The 25,001-nt window shown below is 42.3% G+C and overlaps 1 protein-coding gene across 2 annotated transcripts in view; it reads right to left on the reverse strand.

The window, feature by feature from the left end:
• Positions 1 to 25,001, reverse strand: part of TIAM2 (TIAM Rac1 associated GEF 2) — a 370,710-nt gene that overhangs the window by 96,332 nt on the left and 249,377 nt on the right. For both annotated transcript variants that reach the window (XM_063443422.1, XM_063443421.1), the window contains 2 exons: positions 23,779 to 23,871; positions 22,118 to 22,378 (listed from right to left, as the gene is read on the reverse strand). In XM_063443422.1, the coding sequence (XP_063299492.1) occupies positions 22,118 to 22,378; positions 23,779 to 23,871 (354 nt within the window). The remainder of the gene's footprint in view (positions 1 to 22,117; positions 22,379 to 23,778; positions 23,872 to 25,001) is intronic.

Here is a 25,001-nt window from a genome sequence, read left to right on the forward strand (position 1 = left end):
AACAAACAATTATGATGTGATATACCACAAACTGCAAAGTAAAATACTTGCAAATAAATATAGGTCCATATAGGGTATCTAAAAGAGGAGACAAAAAAGCATATACAGCACACCTAGTGCAATATCGTTAAGACATAAAAATAAGTGCAAATGAATAAGCAACTGATTCTTCTGGATGTAACACTCACAAGTCAGGAGTGGTCAGCATTCTTATATATGCCGTGGTTCAGCCGGGATCCAATCGGCTCATTTAGTAATAATAATCAATCCATCTAAAAAAATTTAGTGGTATTACTTTTACCATTATGATTAGAAACTTTTTTTGTGGGAACCACAGCAGTCCAGATATATTTATAACATATTTATAACATTAGGAAGGGGGTTGAGAATCACAGTGTTTCCGAACATTTTAAAATAGTTCATGGACAGGATCCTAGTGGGTTGGAATTTTTAGGCATTAAACATGTGTCCAGGGATTGGAGGGGAGGTGATTTTATTCGCAAGATCGGACGGAAGGAAATGAGATGGATTTTTTATTGGATACTTTGGTCCCGTCCGGTCTTAATAAAGATTTTGAACTTTTTCATTTTCTTTAAATATATATATATATATATACCGGTATATGTCTTTTTATATATTATAGATTTTACATACCTCCTTTTTTGTATATATTTTTTATATTTTGCATTCATGTTTTTATGCCTCCAACCCAACCCTGTGGACACCTGGTTCACTATAGACCCCTATAGTATTTAATTGGAGGTTTTTTTTTATATATATCTTTGGCATTTTTATGGTTTTGATATACACATGGAGTTTTATTAGAATATTTTAATTTTTCTACCTTATTTATAGATGTATATATATGGAAATATCGTTATGGTGAAAAATGATTTAGATGGTCTACCCATTTGTATAGATAGAAACATAGAAACATAGAAACATAGAATGTGACGGCAGATAAGAACCATTCGGCCCATCTAGTCTGCCCAGTTTTCTAAATACTTTCATTAGTCCCTGGCCTTATCTTATAGTTAGGATAGCCTTATGCCTATCCCACGCATGCTTAAACTCCTTTACTGTGTTAACCTCTACCACTTCAGCTGGAAGGCTATTCCATGCATCCACTACCCTCTCAGTAAAGTAATACTTCCTGATATTATTTTTAAACCTTTGTCCCTCTAATTTAAGACTATGTCCTCTTGTTGTGGTAGTTTTTCTTCTTTTAAATATAGTCTCCTCCTTTACTGTGTTGATTCCCTTTATGTATTTAAATGTTTCTATCATATCCCCCCTGTCTCGTCTTTCCTCCAAGCTATACATGTTAAGATCCTTTAACCTTTCCTGGTAAGTTTTATCCTGCAATCCATGAACCAGTTTAGTAGCCCTTCTTTGAACTCTCTCTAAGGTATCAATATCCTTCTGAAGATAGGGTCTCCAGTACTGTGTACAGTACTCCAAGTGAGGTCTCACCAGTGTTCTGTACAATGGCATGAGCACTTCCCTCTTTCTACTGCTAATACCTCTCCCTAGATTATTGTAGTTTGATTCAGACAATCCAACCCCTTTTTCATAAATTTTGAGATGTCCATATCTATTTACTCCACCTCTTTTATGTATATGTTTTATAGATGAAAATATGGGAGAATTTTTGTGGTGATAATCTACCCCTTTCTACAGATTGTAGAATTTTGATTTAGGCGATCTACCCCCTTATATAGATTTTGGGATTTCTATATGAATTTACCCATTTTTTATGTATACTTGTACATATGCTATATAGGAATGAACTCTTTTACATTTTTAATCTTATTGATGTTCTTCTGGATGTTTTGTAATATTTTAAATCGAGACTTATTATCTGGACTGCTGTGGTTCCCACAAAAAAAGTTTCTAATGATAATGGTAAAAGTAATACCACTAAAATTCTTCATATGGATTCATTATTATTACTAAATGAGCCGATTGGATCCCGGCTGAACCACGGTATATATAAGAATGCATAGAAGTGGGAAACAATATGCACGTTTGAAAAAGCCCCAAGAGGAGGGGCGAAAAGCGTCACGTGACCCGGGAACGCGGAAGTACTTGGTAGAATCCAGATCGGCGATACTGGCTGACTACAGAGTGGAAGAGGTGATTGTACACCGAACACCCTGATTACTCAGAGGACTGGTGAGCGGATTGTGGATGCTGTAAGATTTCTGCATATGGTTTTAAGGATTTGGAATAAAGTTTTGACACTTACCTGCTGTCTGGGTCGTTTGAATGTCATTTGGATCCCATGAGAAGATCGCATTGAAAGTCATGTTTCAGTGTTTGCGGATGACACAAAACTTTGTAAAATAATACAATGCGAGCAAGATATTACTTTGCTGCAGAAGGATTTAGATAGACTGGAGGACTGGTCACTCAAATGGCAGATGAAATTTAATGTTGAAAAATGCAAAGTTATGCACTTCGGCGTAAAGAATACACAAGCAACGTATACCCTTAATGGAAGTGAATTAGGGATAACAACACACGAAAAGGACTTGGGAATTGTTATAGACAACAAACTATGCAACAATGTGCAATGTCAATCAGCAGTGGCCAAGGCCAGTAAGGTATTGTCATGCATGAAAAAGGGCATTCATTCTCGGGACGAGAATATAATTTTGCCTCTCTATAAATCACTGGTAAGACCACATATTGAATATGCTGTGCAATTTTGGGCACCTGTTCTAAAGAAGGATATCATGGCACTATAAAAAGTGCAGAGGCGGGCTACAAAATTAATAAAAGGAATGGAACATATCAGCTATGAAGAAAGGTTAACAAATTTAAACCTATTTAGTTTAGAAAAACGTCGCCTGAGAGGGGATATGATAACATTATACAAATATATTCGGGGCCAATACAAACCATTGTGTGGAAATCTATTCACAAACCGGACTTTACATAGGACACGAGGCCATGCGTTTAGACTGGAAGAAAGAAGATTTCGTCTAAGGCAAAGGAAAGGTTTTTTTACTGTAAGAACAATCAGGATGTGGAATTCTCTGCCTGAAGAAGTGGTTTTATCAGAGTCCATACAGATGTTCAAACAGCTACTAGATGCATACTTGCAAAGACAGAATATTCAAGGATATAATCTTTCAATGTAGGGTAATATGTGCTTGATTCAAGGATAAATCTGACTGCCATTCTGGGGTCAAGAAGGATTTTTTTGTCCTAGCTTGTTGCAAAATTGTGCTTCAAACTGGTTTTTTTTTTGGTTTTTTTGCCTTTTGGATCAACAGCAAAAAACAGGTGTGAGGAAGGCTGAACTTGATGGACGCAAGTCTCTTTTCAGCTATGTAACTATGTAACTATGTAACTATGAGCTCCAGGGACTGATCCTCCCAGGATGTTTTGGCTTGGAGTGGGGTGCTGACCACTCCTGACTTGTGAGTGTTACATCCAGAAGAATCAGTTGCTTATTCATTTGCACTTATTTTTATGTCTTAACGATATTGCACTAGGTGTGCTGTATATGCTTTTTTGCCTCCTCTTTTAGATACCCTATATGGACCTATATTTATTTGCAAGTATTTTACTTTGCAGTTTGTGGTATATCACATCATAATTGTTTGTTAATACATCCTGTACACATTGGAGTGGTGGGAGATTGTGGTTATCACACCAGGGGTGTGTTTTTACAAAGTCTGCGCACCAGCACTTTTTTGCTTTGTATGACCGTTTTTAACCTAATTACCAGGGTTTTATGTTGGTTGCTGCAATTTTATTAGGAACTGCATGACTCATTGTAATATTTGCGCCATCTTATTTATATAGATATTTTTTATTCCTCATTTGTGCATACCCATGTAACTAAATGGCTCCCCTGATACTCTGACTTGACCACACCTATTTTAAGAGTAGCTCCACCCCTTCACCTCATGAGTAGCTCCACACCATTTTTTCTTGCTAGTAGCCCAGCCCCCTTTTTGGAGGGAGTTTTTGAGGTGAAAGAGTGAGAAAGAGAGGAAGCAGAACAACACTGTGGAAGGACAGAGAGTGTTTACCCCTGCAACAGCAGCAACAATTTATCACCTTACCACACAGTAAGAGTGGACACAAATACAATTAGGTATTCTGGATATCACAGACAGCAGCTTTATTAGAACAGAGAAAGCAGTAACGTTTTGGCCGACACAGAGGTTTTTGTGCCTCTGTGTAGGCCGAAACGTTGCTGCTTTATCTATTCTAATAAAGCTGCTATCTGTGATATCCAGCGTGCCTGTACCTGATTTATTTTTGTCTACTATATTGGGGTTTGCCAGCCCTGCGTCTGGAACAACTGGATTCTGAGGTGTTCTACAGTTTGTTTGAATTAACACAATAAGGGTGGGCATACTGGACTGTATGAGGTGGGGTGCTGTATTATCTGGGTTGGGCGTATATAGGGTGCTGTAATATCTTGGAGTGGGGGATATATGGTGCTGTATTATCTTTGAGTGGGGAAAATTGGGTGTTGCATTTTCTGGGAGTAGGAGGATATAAACACAAGTATAGATACACAAATCTTAAATATTGAATTTAGGTGTATCAACCATAGCCATTGCCACAGGTGTATAAAATTAAGTATCTAGCCCTGCAGTATGTTTACCGCATTTACAAACATTTGTGAAAAAAATGTATCATTTTGAAGAATTCAATCATGGTACTGTGATAGGATTCCACCTTTGCAATAAGACAGTTTGTGAAATTGTAACCCTGCTAGAAATGTCAGTATATTTATATCGGCAGACATTTTGTGTTAAGACAGAAATTAAAAGTGTATACTGTAAGTCACCCTCAGAACAAAGGTGACTCCATTTTGTAACAGAATGTAAAGACAGACACAAAGATTGTATTTCTCTTTCTGTAACTCTATTCATTCACGTCTGAGTTAAGGAATGCAACTTATGTAAACAAGACAAGAGATAAGGTATGATGTCTAACAGCAAAAGGGGGGTTGAATGCTACAACCCAGAGGAAAAATAAATAAATATATATATATATATATATATATATGCAGGAGGAATCAGTGACCATGATAGTAACAATATACATGGATAATCATAATTGACATTTATAAGCACGATATATTAGAGCTTTGTTTACATCATGGCCATTGAAGCCCGGCTTTTCCGCTGTGGAGATGATGATACAATGTATGTAAATAGTTGTAAATATGTAATTTATTGTTTATAGACACTATGTCTCAACATTACCACTCACTTAACGATTCACTCCTGTGAGGGTTGGTGATTGCCTCACCATGATATTCTTTTCACATGATACATGTCACTTAAAACTTAATTGAACCTCAGTTCTGTTTTTTTACCCTCCAATCATGTTTCAGTAGTGTGTATTTAATGAAATGAACTGTCTTGAAAAAAGTCCGGCAAGGACTGAAACGTCGACACTTCTTTGTATTACTTGATGCTTGAATAAACAGCACGATTAGAAATATTATTGAGTCCTGTGAGTGCACTTCAACAAGAACCTATATATACTTATGGTCGGAGTTTGCACCGAGGCATTAACAAGACCGGGAGCAGTGAGTGCGGGACATGTGGAAAGTTATATATATACACACACACACACACACAATATCCACATGTAATTTACTATTATTATATCAATCATATATATAATTAGTACTAAGTTAATAATAGAGAATATTGATGGATATAATATCAATTAAGAAATGTGATATTATTACTAACGTTAGTGGAATATGTGTAATAGACATGTATGTGTAACCTTAACTACAGTTTCACACAAGAAAACCAGACACCAAATGACAGATAACACTAAATTATTAATTTTACTTCCTAAAAAAAAAAAAAATTGCATTGTAAGAAAAGGTGAAACTAAGACTAAATATGCCAATTCTAAAATTACGACCGAAAACCCAGATGCTCTGTCTGGTTGAAAACCAACCAAACGCTTTGAAGATGACAGGTTCTGTGATGTATAGTAGCCATAAGAGATAACGAAAATGACGTAAAACGCATCACGAATTCAGTTAATCCATGATACAAAAATTTAAATGGACCCCCTTACAAGAAATTTTGGTGATGTAATTGCGCCATCTACTGACTAAAATCTAGATTATAGTCTGTAGGGAAGACACGCCCACAGTTCGCTATTGGTTACTATTAACTAGTGACGTGTAGGGAACTAGTCCTTTAAAAATGAAGGACAAAGGGAAGAAAGACACAATTTGTCTCTTGGACTGGACTCAAGACTCAAACTCTCAAACACTCATACTCATACTCTCTAGATACTCTCACTCTGAGAATGTACTCAGATCTAACAGCTAAGTTCTGACATCTGGAGCCAAAGCTGGACACACCTAATTTTAGTGTTTTTTTTTCCCAACGAGCACAACTTCAGAACTCAATTCTACAATTCTCTCATCATACTTGCATTCAAAATTCCTGGGACACATCTACACATCTGATAGAAAATCTACAACCTAACTGGTAATTATGCCGGTTTTATTTAATTTAATTTGATTTAATTAAATTAATTGGTTTTACTAAAAGGCAGAATTAATTTTCGATAATTTTTATGAAAATATTATTTTAATATTTATCACCCCATAAATATCATTACAGGTATTTTACCATCAACTGTAAGTGGTATTATTGGAAAGTGGAAGCGTTTACGAACCGCACCAACTTAGCCACAAAAAGGAAATAAAGTCACAGAGTGGGATCACCGAGTGCTGAGGCGCATGGTGCGTAAAAGTCACCAATGCTCTACTGAACCCATAGTGAAAAGTTCCATACTTCCACTAGCAGCTGCATTAAAAGTCTCACATCACCATGTAAAGCATGTCGCCACTAAGCTATGCAGTGGAAACATGTTCTGTGGAGTGACAAATCAAGCTTCTCTGTTTGGCAGTCTGATGGGCGAGTCAGGGTTTGGCAGATGTCGGGACAGCATTACCTGCCCGACTGTATTGTGCCAACTGTAAAGTTTGGTGGAGGAGGGATAATGTTATGGGACTGTTTTTCAGGGGTTGAGCTAGGCATTTTTTTTATTTTTATATATTTCAGACGTGTACCTGCCTTGTATAGTTTTACTAATCCTTCTATGTGTCAGGCCTTGGTTCTCTTGTTATCATAAATATCTTGTGCTATCCTATTAAACTCCCTGTGACCCCCCACCTGAATCCTCAATTACTCCCACACCCCATCCCTTGGTTTGATTTTAATGTATATTTTTATTTATCAAATTTGCTTTACTCTTTTACTTTTAGAGAGAGAAAGAGAGAGACACTTATGCTCAGTTTTCCTATTTTATTATTCTGTTTTGTCTGCCTGTTTAGGGTTGAAATCTTTACCTTCTTTTCTTTTCCTCCCTTCCTCTTTTCTAGCACTCGTCTCGCTGAGTCTGGACCTTAGCTATACCTGATTTAATTATTGCATGCTAGGTTCAGAAGGGAGGAGATTAGTGGTGATGATATTTATTAGGTTATCATTTCCATTTTGCATATCCATGTATCCCAGTCTTCTATTTGAGTATATATGTTTCCTAAGTTCACCAGGATACCCTTTTCCATTCTTGCTTGCCATATAATGTGTGTTTTTAATTCTTGGATGCGTGGAATTATCCTGTTTTCCAATTTCATCTTTAAAGTAGTTTAGCAGCTGTAATTGTATGTAGAATTATCATTAATATTTTTTTGTCATTTTTGGCCAGTACAGTTTTAGCAGAACCACTTCTGGCTTAAAAACTTATTTTATTTCCATTATTTGATAAATTACCTTGATTACATCTTTCCCAAATTTATTCATGGGTGTGCACTGCCACTAACTGTGGATTAAATTGCCTTCATTAAAGGGACACTTTAGTCACCAGAACAACTACAGCTTAATGTAGTTGTTCTGGTGAGTGTAATAGCTCCCTTCAGGCATTTTCATGCAAACACTGTCTTTTCGGAGAAAAGGCAGTGTTTACATTGCCCCTTGGAACATCTCCCAGTTGCCACTCCTTAGATGGCTACTGAAGGGGCTTCCTGGCTCAGGGCTGCACAGTAAACAGCCCTGCCATTCAGCGTCCCCACGATCTGCAGAATTTTTCTCATAGAGATGCATTGATTCAATTCTGATGATGTCACCAAGGGGGCGGCACCAGCGCCGGCAGACCCGTGGAGAGCTGAAAGTAAGGGGAGTTTTAAACCATTGTGAGGGGGCTGGTCACCTAAATGGTGGGTTTAGCACTATAGGGTCAGGAATACATGTTTGTGTTCCTGACCCTATAGTTATCCTTTAATATTACATTCCCAGCATCTGTCTGATGACTCTGGGATAATTTTCTTTAAACGTTTCAGTGTTAGGTACCATCAGTTTGAGAATTTAAATTGGGTTTCTGTAAGGTTTAAGCAGTGTACATATTTTAGTTTATTTAGAGAGCTTATCCACTCTTCTTCTATATGTACTTGTAGTTTTTTTCCCCATTTATTAATCAGTTCTATCGGTTTATCGTGTATCCATCTGTATATAACTTTAGCGCATTTTGCAATTAGTTCTTTAATTCAAGAAGATGTTTGAGAATTGTAATTCTCTCCCCCTCATTTTGAAGGAGATATTCTGCTATACAGCCCTTAATTTGCAGATAGTTAAAAGTGTCTTTGGGGGGAATGTTGAATTCCTCCATAATTTGATTGAAGGGTTTTTTTTTTTTATGTTCCGCTAGTATATTTTTAAATTCACTTATCCCCTCAGTCTTCCAAGTGTCTATTTTTATGTTGTCTAACATATCTGATATGCTAGAAAAAGGAGCACATCTATTCTATTTCTGAGTCCTATGTTGTTTGTGAATTTGTCCCACCAACTCGTTAACTCTTTGAGTATCTGGGATATAGTTTGTGCCTCTTTGATTAATTTGTTTATTCAAGTCTAGGAATCAAAATAGTGTTACATTTCCTACCCCGGTTTTAGCATTTTCCATTTTATACCATGTTTCTTGGATTGCAGCAATATTTTGTGAAAGCAGTATATGAAATAGTCTGCTAGCCTGATAACATTGTAAAATTTCCAAGCACTCCATCCTGCCTTGATCTAGCCAAAACTTTAATTTTAACTCTTGCTTTCTTGCCCATGCAAATTTTAAAAAGGATGAGTTTAGTAAAGATTGCCTGTAAGCGGGATCATTCTCCATAGATACAGCCATTTTTGTTAAATGTATGCTTTTAAGATATTGATCATGTAATGTCCCATTTGTCTCTCCCCCCCTCCCCCTCCTCCTACCCTTTTGTGGCCCACCTGGGTTCCTATGCTCCCTGGTCGTTGTAGGGACTGGGGCATTGAGGATCCTGTTTGTATGTCCAATGAGTGCGTTTCCTTTAGGTGCCTAGTATCTTGGAACCATTCTTTTGCATTGGCAATGTATGCTTTGATTGCTAGCCCACACATGGGAAACACCATAGAGAACCCTCTTATTGATTGTTGTGGCTTTAACAATGTACAACATTTATGTTAGTGAGAAAGAGTGAAGCCCACACATATTTTTTTTATGTTGAAGGTAATAATTATCTGCTCTACACTAGAAAAAAATTGCTTGTGATTTTATTCATTAACATAAATGGGATGTTAATCACTAAGACATGAACAGAATGGAATATCTCACAAGCAATTTAACAAAAATTACTAATGCAATAATTACCTCTTTAATAAAAGACCTTTCAGCCAAGTCCTGAAAATTATTTGTTGAAAGTGACAACTTTAGTTTGATACAACTAAAGAAGGTTACAAATGATAAATAAGCTATTTTACCCAGCTATCTCAAACAAATTTAAATTAATATATCTAAATATAGATATATGAATACAACAGATTCACTGCTAGTGCGAAGGCTTTAGGGCAAGCTGCAGAGGGCCATTGGAGGCCATCACACTTAGGGCCATCTGATAGGCATCTCTGATCACACTAATATTATTGTGAAAACAAAGTATGAAGTCACTTAAAATGTCCCAGAATAGCTAAAACCCTGATCACACTTCAACCACACTTAATAAAATGGAAATGTCCTTATTTGGCCATTTGAAAAGTAATGCAGAACAATCAGATAACTCTCTCTCCACAAATGAAGTAACAGCAATATATTATTATTTATATAGCACCATCAAATTCCGTAGCGCTGTACAATGGGTGGACTAACCGACACGTAATTGTAACCAGACAAATGGACGCACAGGAACAGAGGGGTTGAGGGCCCTGCTCAATGAGCTTACATGGTAAAGGCAGGGCCGGACTGGCCCACCGGGATACCGGGAAATTTCCCGGTGGGCCGCGGCATCTGGGGGCTGCGCAGGTATGTGCCACCTGGTGGCCGGTCCAGTGGCACACTTAGAGGGGGCCGGCCGTGTTCCACGCTGGAGCAGCCGGGCCGCAGCCAGGCCGCAGCCTCGCCAGCACTCCTAATGCTGAGGACTGAAGGAGGAGGGAGCATGGCAGGGCCGTCTTTAATATTGATTGGACCCTGGGCAAACATTTGCCTGGGCCCCTTGGACTCTGGCCCCCCACCTCCCGGGCATGCAATCACAACCTCAACTCCAACTAAGCGGCAGAACTAATGCCCAAGAATATTTGCCCAAGAATATTTTTTAGGCCTTCCCTGTATCGCAAGAGGGAAAAAAAAGAGAAATCCCCATCTTTCATATAAGTCAAGCAATGCTATGACAGCTGGGGATCTACAATCCTTGCAGGGTTGTATTTGTGAGCAGTGTTTGTGCATTTGAAGGTAAGCATGTTTTTGTATAGAGTGTATGTGTGCATGTAGGGGTGTATTTGTATGTGCTGTTACCATTGGAATGTAGAGGTGTACTTGTGTGAAGTGTTTGCGTTTAAATGCAGGGGTGTGTGTTTGTCTGTAGTGTTGGCTTTTAAATGCAGGCATGCTTTTGTCTGTAGAGTTGATGTTTTAATATAATTTTAGCGTTTTAATACAAGGGGTGTGTTTGCATGTATTGTTTGCATTTGCATGCATTGGTGTGTTTGGATGTAGTGTTGTCTTTTAAATGCATATGTACATTTGTGTGTAGTATTGGTGTTTCAGCAAAGGGGTTTGTTTATATGTAATGTTTGTGTTTGCATGGGTGTGTTTCCATGTTCTGTTTGATCTGGGATGTATGTACATACATATTAACACATATAAACATACACATTAATACGCAGATACACACATAAACACCTTGACACATACTGGCATATACACACACATCCACAGATACACACCCTTTGGCACAGATACATGCACTTTGATACACACATCAACATACACACACTGGCACAGTCACACAGAGACACACACACACACATCGACACATATGTACACACACTCGGATACACACATACACAGAGGTACACATGCAGGGGTGTATTTGTGTACAGTGCTAGTGATGGAATGTAGGAGTATTTGTGTGCAGTGTTGGCATTAAAATGCTGGGATGTATGTATTACCACACACTCAGATGGAGACTTACACACCGACACATACATACACACAGGTAAACATACACACTGACTCACAAGTACACATACACAGGTATACATACACACTGACACACAGCCAGATACACACACACACTGACACAAACACAGCCAGATACACACACACACACACAACTAGATACACACACTTACTGAGACCCATGTACACACATATGTGTGTCAATTTACATATTTTAATGTCTGGCCTCTAGCAGCTTCTGGATAGCAACTCCCAACACCCTTGTCCAATATAATGCCTCAACTCTGTTCTTACATAGTTAAAATAAATATCTGTCAATGATTTATTTATTTATATTTAATAGGGCACTGTCAGGTTCTTCTAGGATTTGTAACATGTAGTTATCCCCAGTGTGTTTCATTACAAACACCAACAAATGGGTGTTAGTAATGTCTGATGAATAAAAACAAAACATATTTAGCCCCCCTCCTGTCTCCTTACCTTCTGGGTACAGTGGGGTGGCTTTCCTGGGGTCCAGTGGGAGCTTGCTGGCCCTGGCTGATGGGAGTCTGCATTCAGCTGCCCCAGTCCCTCTTCCCCACAATGCTTGCATTCTCCTCTGTGTGGTGTGTGCCCCCTCCCCAGCGGCACTGAGAAGGAAGTGATCTGTTCTTACTGGGAGGAGGAGATCTGACCTCACTTCCTCCCAGCATGCCCGGGAAACAAAGAGACTCACAGGGCAGTGTGTAAGGGGGCTAGCTGTGAGTATGTAGTCAGCCACCCCCCATATTACAGGGCCCCGGTCCGGAGCAGTATTAAAGGGCTGGGGACCCCCAGCCCTTTAATGCAGGGGGCCCATAGGGCAGCTGCCTTAGGGCCCCCAGGAGTAACTGGGCCCGGGGCAGCTGCCCCTTTTGCCCCTCCTTAAAGACGGCCCTGGAGCATGGTAGCGAGACATGCTCCCTCCTCCTTCAGTCCTCAGCATTAAGAGTGCCGCCGGACCGGCGAGGCTGCAGCCTGGCAGCTCCAGCGTGGAACACGGCCGGCCCCCTGACTCCTCTCAGGTAAATTGTGGGGGGAGTGGGGGGAGGAGATAGGAGAAAGAGATATATATATATATATATATATATATATTTATGCCTTTAATATTTACACATATATTAATGTACACTTATATATGCATAATACACAGAGAAATGTCATTAATATGTACCATATGTAATGAGCAGATATTGGCCGAGTATTGTTGCTAGGTGCATACTCCAGTCCAGCACAATAACATATTTAAAGTGAAGAGCGCACCCACAGGCAGGGCCGGCCTTAGGGGTGTGCGAGCTGTGCGGCCGCACAGGGCGCCATGGAGCAGGGGGCGCCCTGCGGCTGCATAGCTCACTCGGCAGGGGCGTATTAGCCGCGAGGCAAACAAGACATTTGCCTTGGGCAGCATTTTCCAGGGGGCGGCAAAAAAAGATGCCCCCCAAATGCCCAAGGCAAATGTCTTGTTAGCCTTGCAGCTAACAGACATGCTGGGCTGCTGGGCGGCGCTGGTGGGCAGCTGGCGAGGGAGCACTTCCTCTGAGCTGTCTGCTCAGCTCCCTCGCGCGCTGCAGAGTGAGACTGGGAGCCGGAATATGACATCATATTCCGGCTCCCAGCCTCACTCTGAGGCGCGCAAGGGAGCTGAGCAGACAGCTCAGAGGAAGTGCTCCCTCGCCAGCCGCCCGCCCGCCAGCCAGTGCCGCTCGCCCAGCAGCCACTGGACCACCAGGGAGGTAAATAATTTTTTTAAAATGTGTTAATGTGGGTGAGTGTGTGTGTGTCTGTTAGTGTGTGTGTGTGTGTGTGTCTGTTAGTGTGTGTGTGTGTGTGTCTGTTAGTGTGTGTGTGTGTGTGTGTGTGTCTGTTAGTGTGTGTGTCTGTTAGTGTGTGTGTGTCTGTTAGTGTGTGTGTGTCTGTTGGTGTGTGTCTGTGTCTGTTAGTGTGTGTCTGTTAGTGTGTGTGTGTCTGTTAGTGTGTGTCTGTTAGTGTGTGTCTGTTAGTGTGTGTCTGTTAGTGTGTGTGTCTGTTAGTGTGTGTGACTGTTAGTGTGTCTGTTAGTGTGTCTGTTAGTGTGTGTGTCTGTTAGTGTGTGTGACTGTTAGTGTGTTTCTGTTAGTGTGTTTCTGTTAGTGTGTTTGTCTGTTAGTGTGTTTGTCTGTTAGTGTGTGTGTGTGTGTCTGACTGTGTGTGTGGCTGTCTGCCTGTGTGTGTGTGACTGTCTGCGTGTGTGTGTGTGTGACTGTCTGTGTGTGTGTGTGTGTGTGTGTGTGTGTCGTGTGTGTGTGTGGCTGTCTGTGTGTGTGGCTGTCTGTCTGTGTGTGTGTGGCTGTCTGTCTGTGTGTGTGTGGCTGTCTGTCTGTGTGTGTGTGGCTGTCTGTCTGTGTGTGTGTGGCTGTCTGCCTGTGTGTGTGTGGCTGTCTGCCAGTGTGTGTGTGGCTGTCTGCCAGTGTGTGTGTGGCTGTCTGCCAGTGTGTGTTTGACTGTTTGTCTGTGTGTGTGACTGTCTGTGTGTGGCTGTTTGCCTCTGTGTGTTTGGCTGTCTGCCTGTGTGTTTGTGTGTGGCTGTCTGTGTGTGACTGCCGACCTGTGTGTGTGGCCGTCTGCCTGTGTGTGTGTGTTTGTGTCCGTGTGTGGCTGTTAGTGTGTGTGTCTGTTAGTGTGTGTGTGTCTGTTAGTGTGTGTGTGTCTGTTAGTGTGTGTGTGTCTGTTGGTGTGTGTCTGTGTCTGTTAGTGTGTGTCTGTTAGTGTGTGTGTGTCTGTTAGTGTGTGTCTGTTAGTGTGTGTCTGTTAGTGTGTGTCTGTTAGTGTGTGTGTCTGTTAGTGTGTGTGACTGTTAGTGTGTCTGTTAGTGTGTCTGTTAGTGTGTGTGTCTGTTAGTGTGTGTGACTGTTAGTGTGTTTCTGTTAGTGTGTTTCTGTTAGTGTGTTTCTGTTAGTGTGTTTGTCTGTTAGTGTGTTTGTCTGTTAGTGTGTGTGTGTGTGTCTGACTGTGTGTGTGGCTGTCTGCCTGTGTGTGTGTGACTGTCTGCGTGTGTGTGTGACTGTCTGTGTGTGTGTGTGTGTGTGTGTGTCGTGTGTGTGTGTGGCTGTCTGTGTGTGTGGCTGTCTGTCTGTGTGTGTGTGGCTGTCTGTCTGTGTGTGTGTGGCTGTCTGTCTCTGTGTGTGTGGCTGTCTGTCTGTGTGTGTGTGGCTGTCTGCCTGTGTGTGTGTGGCTGTCTGCCAGTGTGTGTGTGGCTGTCTGCCAGTGTGTGTGTGGCTGTCTGCCAGTGTGTGTTTGACTGTTTGTCTGTGTGTGTGACTGTCTGTGTGTGGCTGTTTGCCTCTGTGTGTTTGGCTGTCTGCCTGTGTGTTTGTGTGTGGCTGTCTGTGTGTGACTGCCGGCCTGTGTGTGTGGCCGTCTGCCTGTGTGTGTGTGTTTGTGTTCGTGTGTGGCTGTCTGCCTGTGTGTGTGTGTGACTGCCTATGTATGACTGTCTGGGCAGACTAGATGGGCCGAATGGTTCTTATCTGCCGTCACATTCTATGTCTGTGTGTGTTTGTGTGTGGCTGTCTGTGTATGACTGCCTGAGTGTGTTTGTGTGTGTGTGTGTATGGCTGTCTGCCTGTGTGTGTGTTTGTGACAGGGTGTGTGGGAAGGGGGAAGGAGCGGGGGAGGGGGGACGGGAAGGGGGGGCGCTGCGACGATTTTTCGCACAGGGCGCCCAAATGCCTAAGGCCGGCCCTGCCCACAGGACTTCAAAATAAACAAGAGAACGTCAATTTTTCACAGTTGTGCCCTACATACATTCACCATTTCAGTCCCATTACCAAGCTTCCCTTAATATGTCATGGTAGTTGGACTGAAACATTGATTACATGCAAAGGCACGTCTGCTTAAAATAAATCTGCACTCTTGTTTTTTTTTTTTAAGCTTATATGCACTTTTTTTCCACGTTGGAGTAATAATTTTTAATTTTAAGTTATCTTTTCTAACTCTGTATCTGCACACTATGCTGGCGCAATGCATTATGGGGCTGGTGAATATTTTTTTTCCAGGGCTGCTTTTAATTCCCAGTCCGGCCCTGGCTAAAGGCAGTGGGGCATAGTGACACAAAGGGTATAAGTAGAGGTAATGAAATAGGTTGCTAGAAAAGTATTATTTTTGACAGTTGCAGGAGAGGAGTAATTGGGGGAGGGGGTGGGGAATGAAAACCTGCTAACAGTTTAAATGATATGCTTTGCTGAAGAAGTGTGTTTTCCAAGATATTTTGAAGGAGTGGAGACTGGGTGAAAGTCTAACGGAGAAAGGAAGGGAGTTTCATAGAAAAGGTGCAGCCCTGGAGAAGTCGTGGAGGCGAGCATCAGATGTGGGAGTACGGACAGAGGATAGACGCTGGTCTTCGGCAGGGTGCTGAGGTCTCGACAGAACATACTTGTGTTTTAGGGAGGATAGGTAGGTTGGAGCAGCATTATGTAGGGACTTGTAAGCCATCACCAGAATCTTAAATTGAGCCTTATATATAACTGGAAGCCAATGTAGGGACTGACAGAGGGGGGAGGCATGGGAGGTGCGGGCGGACAGGAAAATGAGCCTCACCGCCGCATTCAATATAGATTGCAGCGGTGCAATCTGGGAACATGTAAGACCACTGAGAAAGTGATTGCAGTAGTCAAGGCGAGAAAGAACAACGGCATGGACCAGCACCTTAGCTGCGTCTGGTGTTAAATAGAGGAGGATGCAAGCTATGTTTTTGAGATGGAAGAGGCAGGATTTGGCGATCGACTGGATATGAGGAGTGAAGGAGAGGTCGGAGTCAAAGAGAACACCTAGCGAGCGAGCCTGCGAGGTAGAGGTGATGGTGGCGTCGTTGACTTGGAGGGAGGGAGGAATGGGAGTAGCAACACTTGAGGAAGGAAAGACCAGAAGTTCTGTTTTGGATAGGTTGAGCCTAAAGGACCACTATAGGCACCCAGACCAATTCAGCTCAATGAAGTGGTCTGGGTGACAGGTCCCCCTGGTTTTAACCCTGCACCTGAAAACATAGCAGTTTTCATTGAAGGTTAATTCAGCCTCTAGTGGCTGTCTCCCTGAAAATCACACTGAGATGACGCTGACGTCCATAGGATAGCATTGAGTAATGCTTTCCTGTGGGCGGTTTGAATGCGTGCGTGGCTCTTGCCGCGCATGTGCATTCGGCGCTGACATCGGCAGGGGGAGGAGAGGTCAACAGCGCTGAGGGAGCCCGGCACTGGACTAAGGTAAGTGGCTGAAAGGGGTTTTAACCCCTTCAGCCCAGTGGGAGGGGGGCCACGAGGGTGGGGGTAGGCCTTAGCATTAGAATTAGAGATGAAGAGGTCATGTATGGCTGTTGATTTAATATTGCTACATATGGAACGGGTGTTCCAGAGTGCACATTGAATGTTGGTAGAGGAGGATAAACTGCAGGGTATTTGGATGAGCTTTGCGTGGTTTCTAGTTGTTTTAGTGTGAGCAGATGAGAAATTTAAATATAAAAGATTGTCCCAAAACTGCTCCATAACCTTATAACTCCAACTAACTCCATTCAAGACTTAAGTTAATCTATTCCTAGTAGAAAAGTACACACTATTATATAAAGTAGGAACTAGTAGACCTTTTTATTGCAATATCAGAAATGTGTTTCCTCTTGAAACTCAAATGCAGCAGCTGTATGACATTCAATGAAGCAGCCAGACACGTGGCTCTCAACTGCCCAGCCACACTTCCATTACCTCTTCCATTACCACACTTCCACTTACACAGCCTCCCTACACACCTACTGTAGAGATCTATTTTTAAAATGTTCTTTATCACACAGTGTGTACATTAGAATTTCTTATCTGCTGCTTTGTAACAAATCTGCAGTAGCCTTGAGTGTATGATTATATTTCAATTAACAGAGCAGGTGGTAAGAACATAAACAAACTTTGCTATTAAACCTGATTGAAATTAAAGGAGCACTTATAGGGTCAGGAACACAAACATGTATTCCTGACCCTATAGTGTTAAAACCACCATTTAGCTCCACTGGCCACTCCTTGCCCTCTCTAAATATAGTGCAATCTTACTTGTATTCAAGTGTGCAGCTGCTGCCTCTGCTTCTGATCTTCCAGCTTGCATGACATCATCAGAAGTGATTCTGTGAGCAAACCACAATGCTTTCCCAAGGAAGCAAATCAGGGGCACAGCCAGCACAAGTCAAACACAGCCCTGGCCAATCAGCATCTCCTCATAACGGTGTATTAAATCAATGCATCTCTATGAGGAAAATTCAGTGTCTCAATGCAGAGGGTGGAGACACAGAATGGCAGTACTTCACAATATGCAGTACTGCCCAATGAAGCACCTCTAGTAGCCATCTGAGGAGTAGCCAGTGGAGTTATCACTAGGCTGTAATGTAAAAACTGTATTTTCTCTGAAAATAAGCTGTAGTTGTTCTGGTTACTATAGTGTCCCTTAAAACCATTTATTAATTAGGCTGTGTGAATTTGAGTCCAGACTTGGTGGCTGCAAAACAGTGAGTTAGACCCCTGGTCCCTGCCATCATATTTAAGTTTAAAATGATTGAAGATTGATTTTGTAAACATTAGGTTTATTCAAAAGCAGTAAAATGTTGTGAATTAAAGGACCACTCTAGGCACCCAGACGACTTCAGCTTAATGAAGTGGTCTGGGTGCCAGGTACCTCTAGGATTAACCCTTTTTTTTTATAAACATAGCAGTTTCAGAGAAACTGCTATGTTTATAATGAGGGTTAATCCAGCCTCCAAATCCTCTAGTGGCTGTCTCACTGACAGCCGCTAGAGGCGCTTGCGTGATTCTCACTGTGAAAATCACAGTGAGAGCACGCAAGCGTCCATAGGAAAGCATTGTAAATGCTTTCCTATGCGACCGGCTGAATGCGAGCGCGGCTCCTGCCGCGCATGCGCATTCAGCCGATGACGTCGCGATCAAGATGGAGAGGAGGAGGAAAGCTCCCCGCCCGGCGCTGGAAAAAGAGGTAAGTTTAACCCCTTCCTCTCTCCAGAGCCCGGCGGGAGGGGGTCCCTGAGGGTGGGGGCACCCTCAGGGTACTCTAGTGCCAGGAAAACGAGTATGTTTTCCTGGCACTAGAGTGGTCCTTTAAAACTGCACTGATTTTTTTTGATTTTTTTTATATATATAACTTGATTATTTTGGCCACTATTAAATTTAGTGAAATATCCCCACAGTATAGGATTATCAATGATGTATCTGTGCATAAATGACTGCTACATTCCTTTCCGTGTTTAAAAGCTTTAGTATTTTAGTATCTTACATACACATTTAGTATCTTACATAAGCCAAAGGTGTGTGGATAAGCCTCACCCATTGCTAACAGGTGCACATAAAATGTCCACAGACAAACACTGGGTCATATTAAATTTAAAATGTGGTACTGTCATACAATGGTGCCTTTGCCACAAGTCAGTTTGTGAAATGCCTACTAGAACTGCCCCAGTCAACTATAAGTGTTCTTATTGTGAAGTGGAAGGGATTATGAGCAATAACAGATCAGACATGAAATGGTAGACAATGCTTACTCACAGTGTTAAAGTGCGTAGTGTGTAAAAAGCGTCCATCATCTGTTCCAAACTGCCTCTGGATGCAACATCAGAACTGGAATTGAGCACCTTCATTATACATAAGTTTGATGGAAGAATCTGTATGTAGCAGATGCGATCTACTAGTATTCAAAGTGCCTACTGTAAATTTTGGTGGAGGAGGGATAAGGGTTGAGGCTATTTTTTCAGGGTTTGGGATTCCAGTGATTTTACCTTAATGCTACAGGATGCAAACATATTTTAGATATCTGGATACTTCCAAATTTGCAGCAACACTTTGGGGTTGCCACGTTCATGTGCACAAGTGAGGTTTATGCTGTGATATGTTGTGTAAAGCAAGTCGAGTGGAGCAGGTCCATATTTATATTAATATTCAAAATTAAGCCCTGTGCTCCAAATCCCACTACTCTTGAGCATCAGCATTGACTATAGTATACATCAGCCCCAATGCATACAATAAAACCAAATGGTTTTAAAATCCATATTAATGCCCATGGAATGGGATGTCCAACAAGTTCATATAGGTGCCATTGCCAGATGTTGATTTGTGACATACTTTCGTCCATATAGCAGCCATTAAGTAGTTTATCAATTAATTCAATGTTGAATGTGTTAATAATATAGCATATTTTTCAAAGATCCACAATGGTGACTTCACTGCTTCCAGTGCTGTGGCCCAGGGTTGCAAGGATTAGTAAGTACCGTATATACTCGAGTATAAGCCGACCCGAATATAAGCCGAGGCCCCTAATTTTACCCCCCAAAACTGGGAAAACATATTGACTCGAGTATAAGACTAGAGTGGGAAACGCAGCAGCTACTGGTAAATTTCTAAATAAAATTAGATCATAAAAAAAAATTATATTAATTTAATATTTATTTACAGTGTGTGTATATAATGAATGCAGTGTGTGTGTATGAATGCAGTGTGTGTGTATGAATGCAGTGTGTGTGTATGAGTGCAGTGTGTGTGTATGAGTGCAGTGTGTGTATGAGTGCAGTGTGTGTATGAGTGCAGTGTGTGTGTATGAGTGCAGTGTGTGTGTATGAGTGCAGTGTGTGTGTGAGTGCAGTGTGTGTGTGTGAGTGCAGTGTGTGTGTGTGAGTGCAGTGTGTGTGTGTGTGAGTGCAGTGTGTGTGTATGAGTGCAGTGTGTGTGTATGAGTGCAATGTGTGTGTATGAGTGCAGTGTGTGTATGAGTGCTTCAGTGTGAGTGTGTATGAATGCAGTGTGTGTATGAGTGCTTCAGTGTGAGTTTGTGTATGTGTTGCAGAGCCTTGGTGGGGGGTGGGCATTTTTTATTAATTTTTTTTGTTATATTATTATTTTTGAATTTACTATTATTTATTTTATTATTATTTATATATATATTTATTTCGTCCCCCCTCCCTGCTTGATACATGGCAGGGAGGGGGGCTCTCACTCCCTGGTGGTCCAGTGGCATTGGCAGTTCAGTGGAGGGGGGCTGGCAGGGAGCTCTTACTTACCTCTCCTGCAGCTCCTGTCAGCTCCCTTCTCCTCTGCAAGTCCCAGTGTAAGTCTTGCGGCCGCGCTATGACTCCGCGGCTCTCGCAAGACTTACACTGGGAGCTGACAGGGGAGCTGACCGGACCAGCGCGGAGGAGAAAGGAGCTGCAGGAGAGGTAAGTAAGAGCTCCCTGCCAGCCAGGGACATATTAGCCGCGAGGCAAACAAGGCATTTGCCTTGTGCGGCATTTTCCAGGGGGCGGCAAAAACCGCTGCCCCCAAATGCCATGGGCAAATGCCTTGTTAGCCTTGCGGCTAAACGACATGCCGGTCGGGCGGCACTAGCGGGTGTCAGTGAGTGTGTGTGTCAGTGAGTGTGTGTGTCAGTGAGTGTGTGTCAGTGAGTGTGTGTCAGTGAGTGTGTGTGTCAGTGAGTGTGCGTGTCAGTGAGTGTGTGTGTCAGTGAGTGAGTGTGTCTGTTAGTGTGTGTGTCAGTGAGTGTGTGTGTGTGACTGTGTCTGTTAATGAGTGTGTGTGTGTCTGTTAGTGTGTGTGTGTCTGACTGTGTGTGTGTCTGACTGTTAGTGTGAGTGTGTGTGTGTGTCTGTTAGTGAGTGAGGGTGTGTCTGCTAGTGAGTGTGTGTCTGCTAGTGAGTGAGTGTGTGTCTGTTAGTGTGTGTGTGTGTGAGACTGTGTGTGTGTCTGTAAGTGTGAGTGTGTTTGCCTGTGAGTGTGTGTGTCTGTTAGCGAGTGTGTGTTTTTGTTAGCTAGTGTATGCGTACCTGTCAGTGAATGTGTGTATTTAGAAGGCGGGGCGGGGTGGGGGGAAGAGTTGGGTGGGGGTGGCGTGGTGGGGAAAGGGGGGCGCGATTGAGTTTTGTCCTGCCTAGGGCAGCACAAAACCAGGATACACCACTGCTGCCAGCCCCCCTCCTACACAGCCCCTTGTCTGTATTATGGCAATGTAAATTGCCATAATACAGACAGTGACTCGAGTATAAGTCGAGTTGGGGTTTTTCAGCACAGACTTATACTCGAGTATATACGGTATTACTTACCTGAAGCTGTCCATAGCAGTGACCTCTTCAGCTCTTTCATTTGACATTATTTGATATTTATAATTGCTACTTCAGTAAGTACCATCATCATTATCTGAAAGCTTTCAGTTGCTTTCCAAAGAAAGGATATTTTATATACAATGGGATTTCATGTTCCATTATCATGGACTATTCATTCTTCACACATAAATGCTACCTAGAATAATGTGGGTAAGACAAACAAGGTTATTCACTAAAGTTTGGGTTCAAAGTGAATTTCAAACTTAAGACCAGAGTAACTAAATGGGAAGCACAGCTGACTTTCCCTTTTTTTTCCCAGTTTGGCTATTTTGACCCTACATTTGAAATTCACTTTGAATTCAGGATGAATCTCACGTTAGTGTATAATTCTGAAAAGGACATATAACTCAGATCACATGACTTAAAACAGTGGACTTCCTTAATGTAATGTTTAAAATATACGCATCACAGAAGCACAGACTGTCATAATTGCATTTTTACCTTTCATTGAATTCCTTCTGAAATTATCTAGAAATTCCTCCAGAAGCTGGGACTGGTTTGCAGGTGGTAAAGGCCTTTTCTGATTGGTGCAGATGTCATTTTCTGACCATGAAGAAGTTATTGTAGGCTTCACATCAACATGGCAAGATCTCAACGACAATAGCACACTCTTCTCAGAAAAGTAATACTCCATCTTCCGAAGGTCAAGGTCAATAATAGCTTCTCCATTAATATAGACAATTTCATTCCTTGTACGTAAACCTAGGGACATGAAATTATAATGTCTTAACTAATCTTAACACTGAGGAATGATTTAGTTACTAGTCTTCTGGAATCCAAAATGTCCTTATTGCACAAAAATTATTCTACACATTATGGTGTAAAATTCTTGTTATGAAAAAAAAAGTTAATGATAAAAATGATAACATCTTTCTAACTCATTGCTATTGTATAAAATTAAAGGACCACTATAGTGCCAGGAAAACATACTCGTTTTCCTGGCACTATAGCGCCCCTGAGGGTGCCCCCACCCTCAGGGTCCCACTCCCATGGCGCTGAGGGGGGAGGAAGGGGTTAATCCAGGCTTCCTCGGCGCTGGGACTCTTCTCCCTCTTCTTCCGTCATCAGCTGAATGGCCTTGCGCGGCAAGAGCCGCATGCGCATTCAGCCAGTCTCATAGGAAAGCATTCTCAATGCTTTCCTATGGACCCTGGCGTCTTCTCACTGTGAAAATCACAGTGAGAAGCGCGGAAGCGCCTCTAGCGGCTGTCAATCAGAGCCACTAGAGGCTGGATTAACCCATAGGTAAACATAGCAGTTTCTCTGAAACTGCTATGTTTACTGCAAAAAGAGTTAAACCTAGCTGGACCTGGCACCCAGACCACTTCATTAAGCTGAAGTGGTCTGGGTGCCTATAGTGGTCCTTTAAGGGAGTTACTTACCAGCAGCAATGCTTGGCTTCTGCATTTTGCTGACAGAGTGGATCGTTTATTGGGAGGGGTTGGAAAAGACCAAGCTGTCATGGTCCATATAGGTACCAAAGACAAAGTCAGTTTAAGATGCAGAGTCCCAAAGAATAAAATCAGGAAATTTGGGCATTAGTTAGTCCAATAAAAAAGGCATTAAAATATAGTGCAACGGGGTGGAGGCAGGCAGCTAAGTTGCCTGGACAAATTCAATAACTGCTCCTGAAAATACATGTCTAAATTAAGCTGTTTCGATGCCTCAATTAACCGGTAAATTGACGCAGCATCGAGCGGGCACTTGTGAATGTGCAATTTCCGTCTTTCTACGGAGAATTTATGGTCTGACAATGCAACCTTGTGCAGCGTCCTGACAACTGGTGGAGGTGGTCGATCGTTCTACTCAGGGCACGATGTGCACAGTAAATCTCTTGCCGCCCTGCAACCCTTCAACCCAATCTCTTGCCGCCCTGCAACCCATTTGAGCACAATGTAAAAAAAGTTCATTAACTCAAATTACAATTATTGAATTACCTTTAACATATCACTTGCCAACAGCTAAGACATCTGAATTAATATGTCCCTCCTCTAGAACTTAGCATTTGTATTCTTCTATTCAATATCCTTCTTCTCGGACACCAGATAACATTCAAAACAATTATTCTTGAAATATTAAAGAATTTATAAAAATGTACCCACCTTCCCTATAAGCCAGTCCTTCAGGTTGGACATAACTAACATAAATATGAGTAAGCTTTTTATGCTCATTAATCTGAGCTGCTACAGCAAATCCTGAAAAAAACACAAAAAGAATGTTTCATAAATCACATTGAGAGGCATAACATTTTAATTGATATGTTAATAATGTCCATCTTGCAAGACAATTAGACAATTCATTTTTCTAATTGTAAAATTATGAATGTATTTAGTTGTCAGATGTCTGGAAAATAATGAGCATTTTCATAATTGCCTTGAGAAGATCAATTTGAGATTGATGCTTAAAGATGAACCCGTTGATCTTTTTTTTTTTTTGGTAGCTGTCATACACATACAGTTAAAGGAACACTATGGTATTAGGAACACGCTGTGCAGCACTGCCCCATGAAGCACATCTAGTACCCATATGAGGAGTGGCCTGTGGGGGTATCCCTAGGCTGTAATGTAAACACTGCATTTTCTCTGAAAAGAAAGCCAGAGGGGAATGATTAGGCACCGGGGTAGATAAGGAGCAGGGGCACTATAATAGACAGGGAGTAGGGGCACTGGGGTAGAGAGGCGAGCAGGGGCACTATGGTAGAAAGGGAGCAGGGGCACTGGGTTAGATGGAGTCGTAGGGGTAGATGGGGATCAGGGGCACTGGGGTAGATGGGGATCAGGGGCACTGGGGTAGATGAGGAGCAGGGGCACTGGGGGAGCAGGGGCACTGAAGTAGCTGGGGAGCAGGGGCACTGGGGTAGATGGAGAGGAGGGGCACTGGGGGAGCAGCGGTACTGGGGAGCAGGGACATTGGGGTAGATGGGGAGAAGGGGCACTGGGGTAGCTGGGTAGCAGGGGCACTGGGGTAGATGGGGTTGTAAGGGCACTGGGGTAGGTGGCATAGTAGGGGCACTGGGGTAGATGGGGTTGTAAGGGCACTCGGGTAGGTGGGATGGTAGGGGCACTGAGGTAGTAAGGGCACTGGGGTAGATGGGGTTGTAAGGGCACTAGGGTATATGGAGTAGTAGGGGCACTGGGGTAGATGGGGTTGTAAGGGCACTGGGGTAGATGGGGTAGTAGGGGCACTAGGGTAAATAGATGTGGAGCATGAATTCCTTCTAGCTTACCCACACTTACCAGTTCAGGCCACATTTAGCCCCGCCGCACACTGAGCCTCCCCCTGCTAAGCTCCGCACAGCCGCACGCTAAGCTATGCCCCACCGCAC

The sequence above is a fragment of the Pelobates fuscus genome, chromosome 2, assembly GCF_036172605.1.
Source record: "Pelobates fuscus isolate aPelFus1 chromosome 2, aPelFus1.pri, whole genome shotgun sequence".
NCBI lineage: Eukaryota > Metazoa > Chordata > Amphibia > Anura > Pelobatidae > Pelobates > Pelobates fuscus.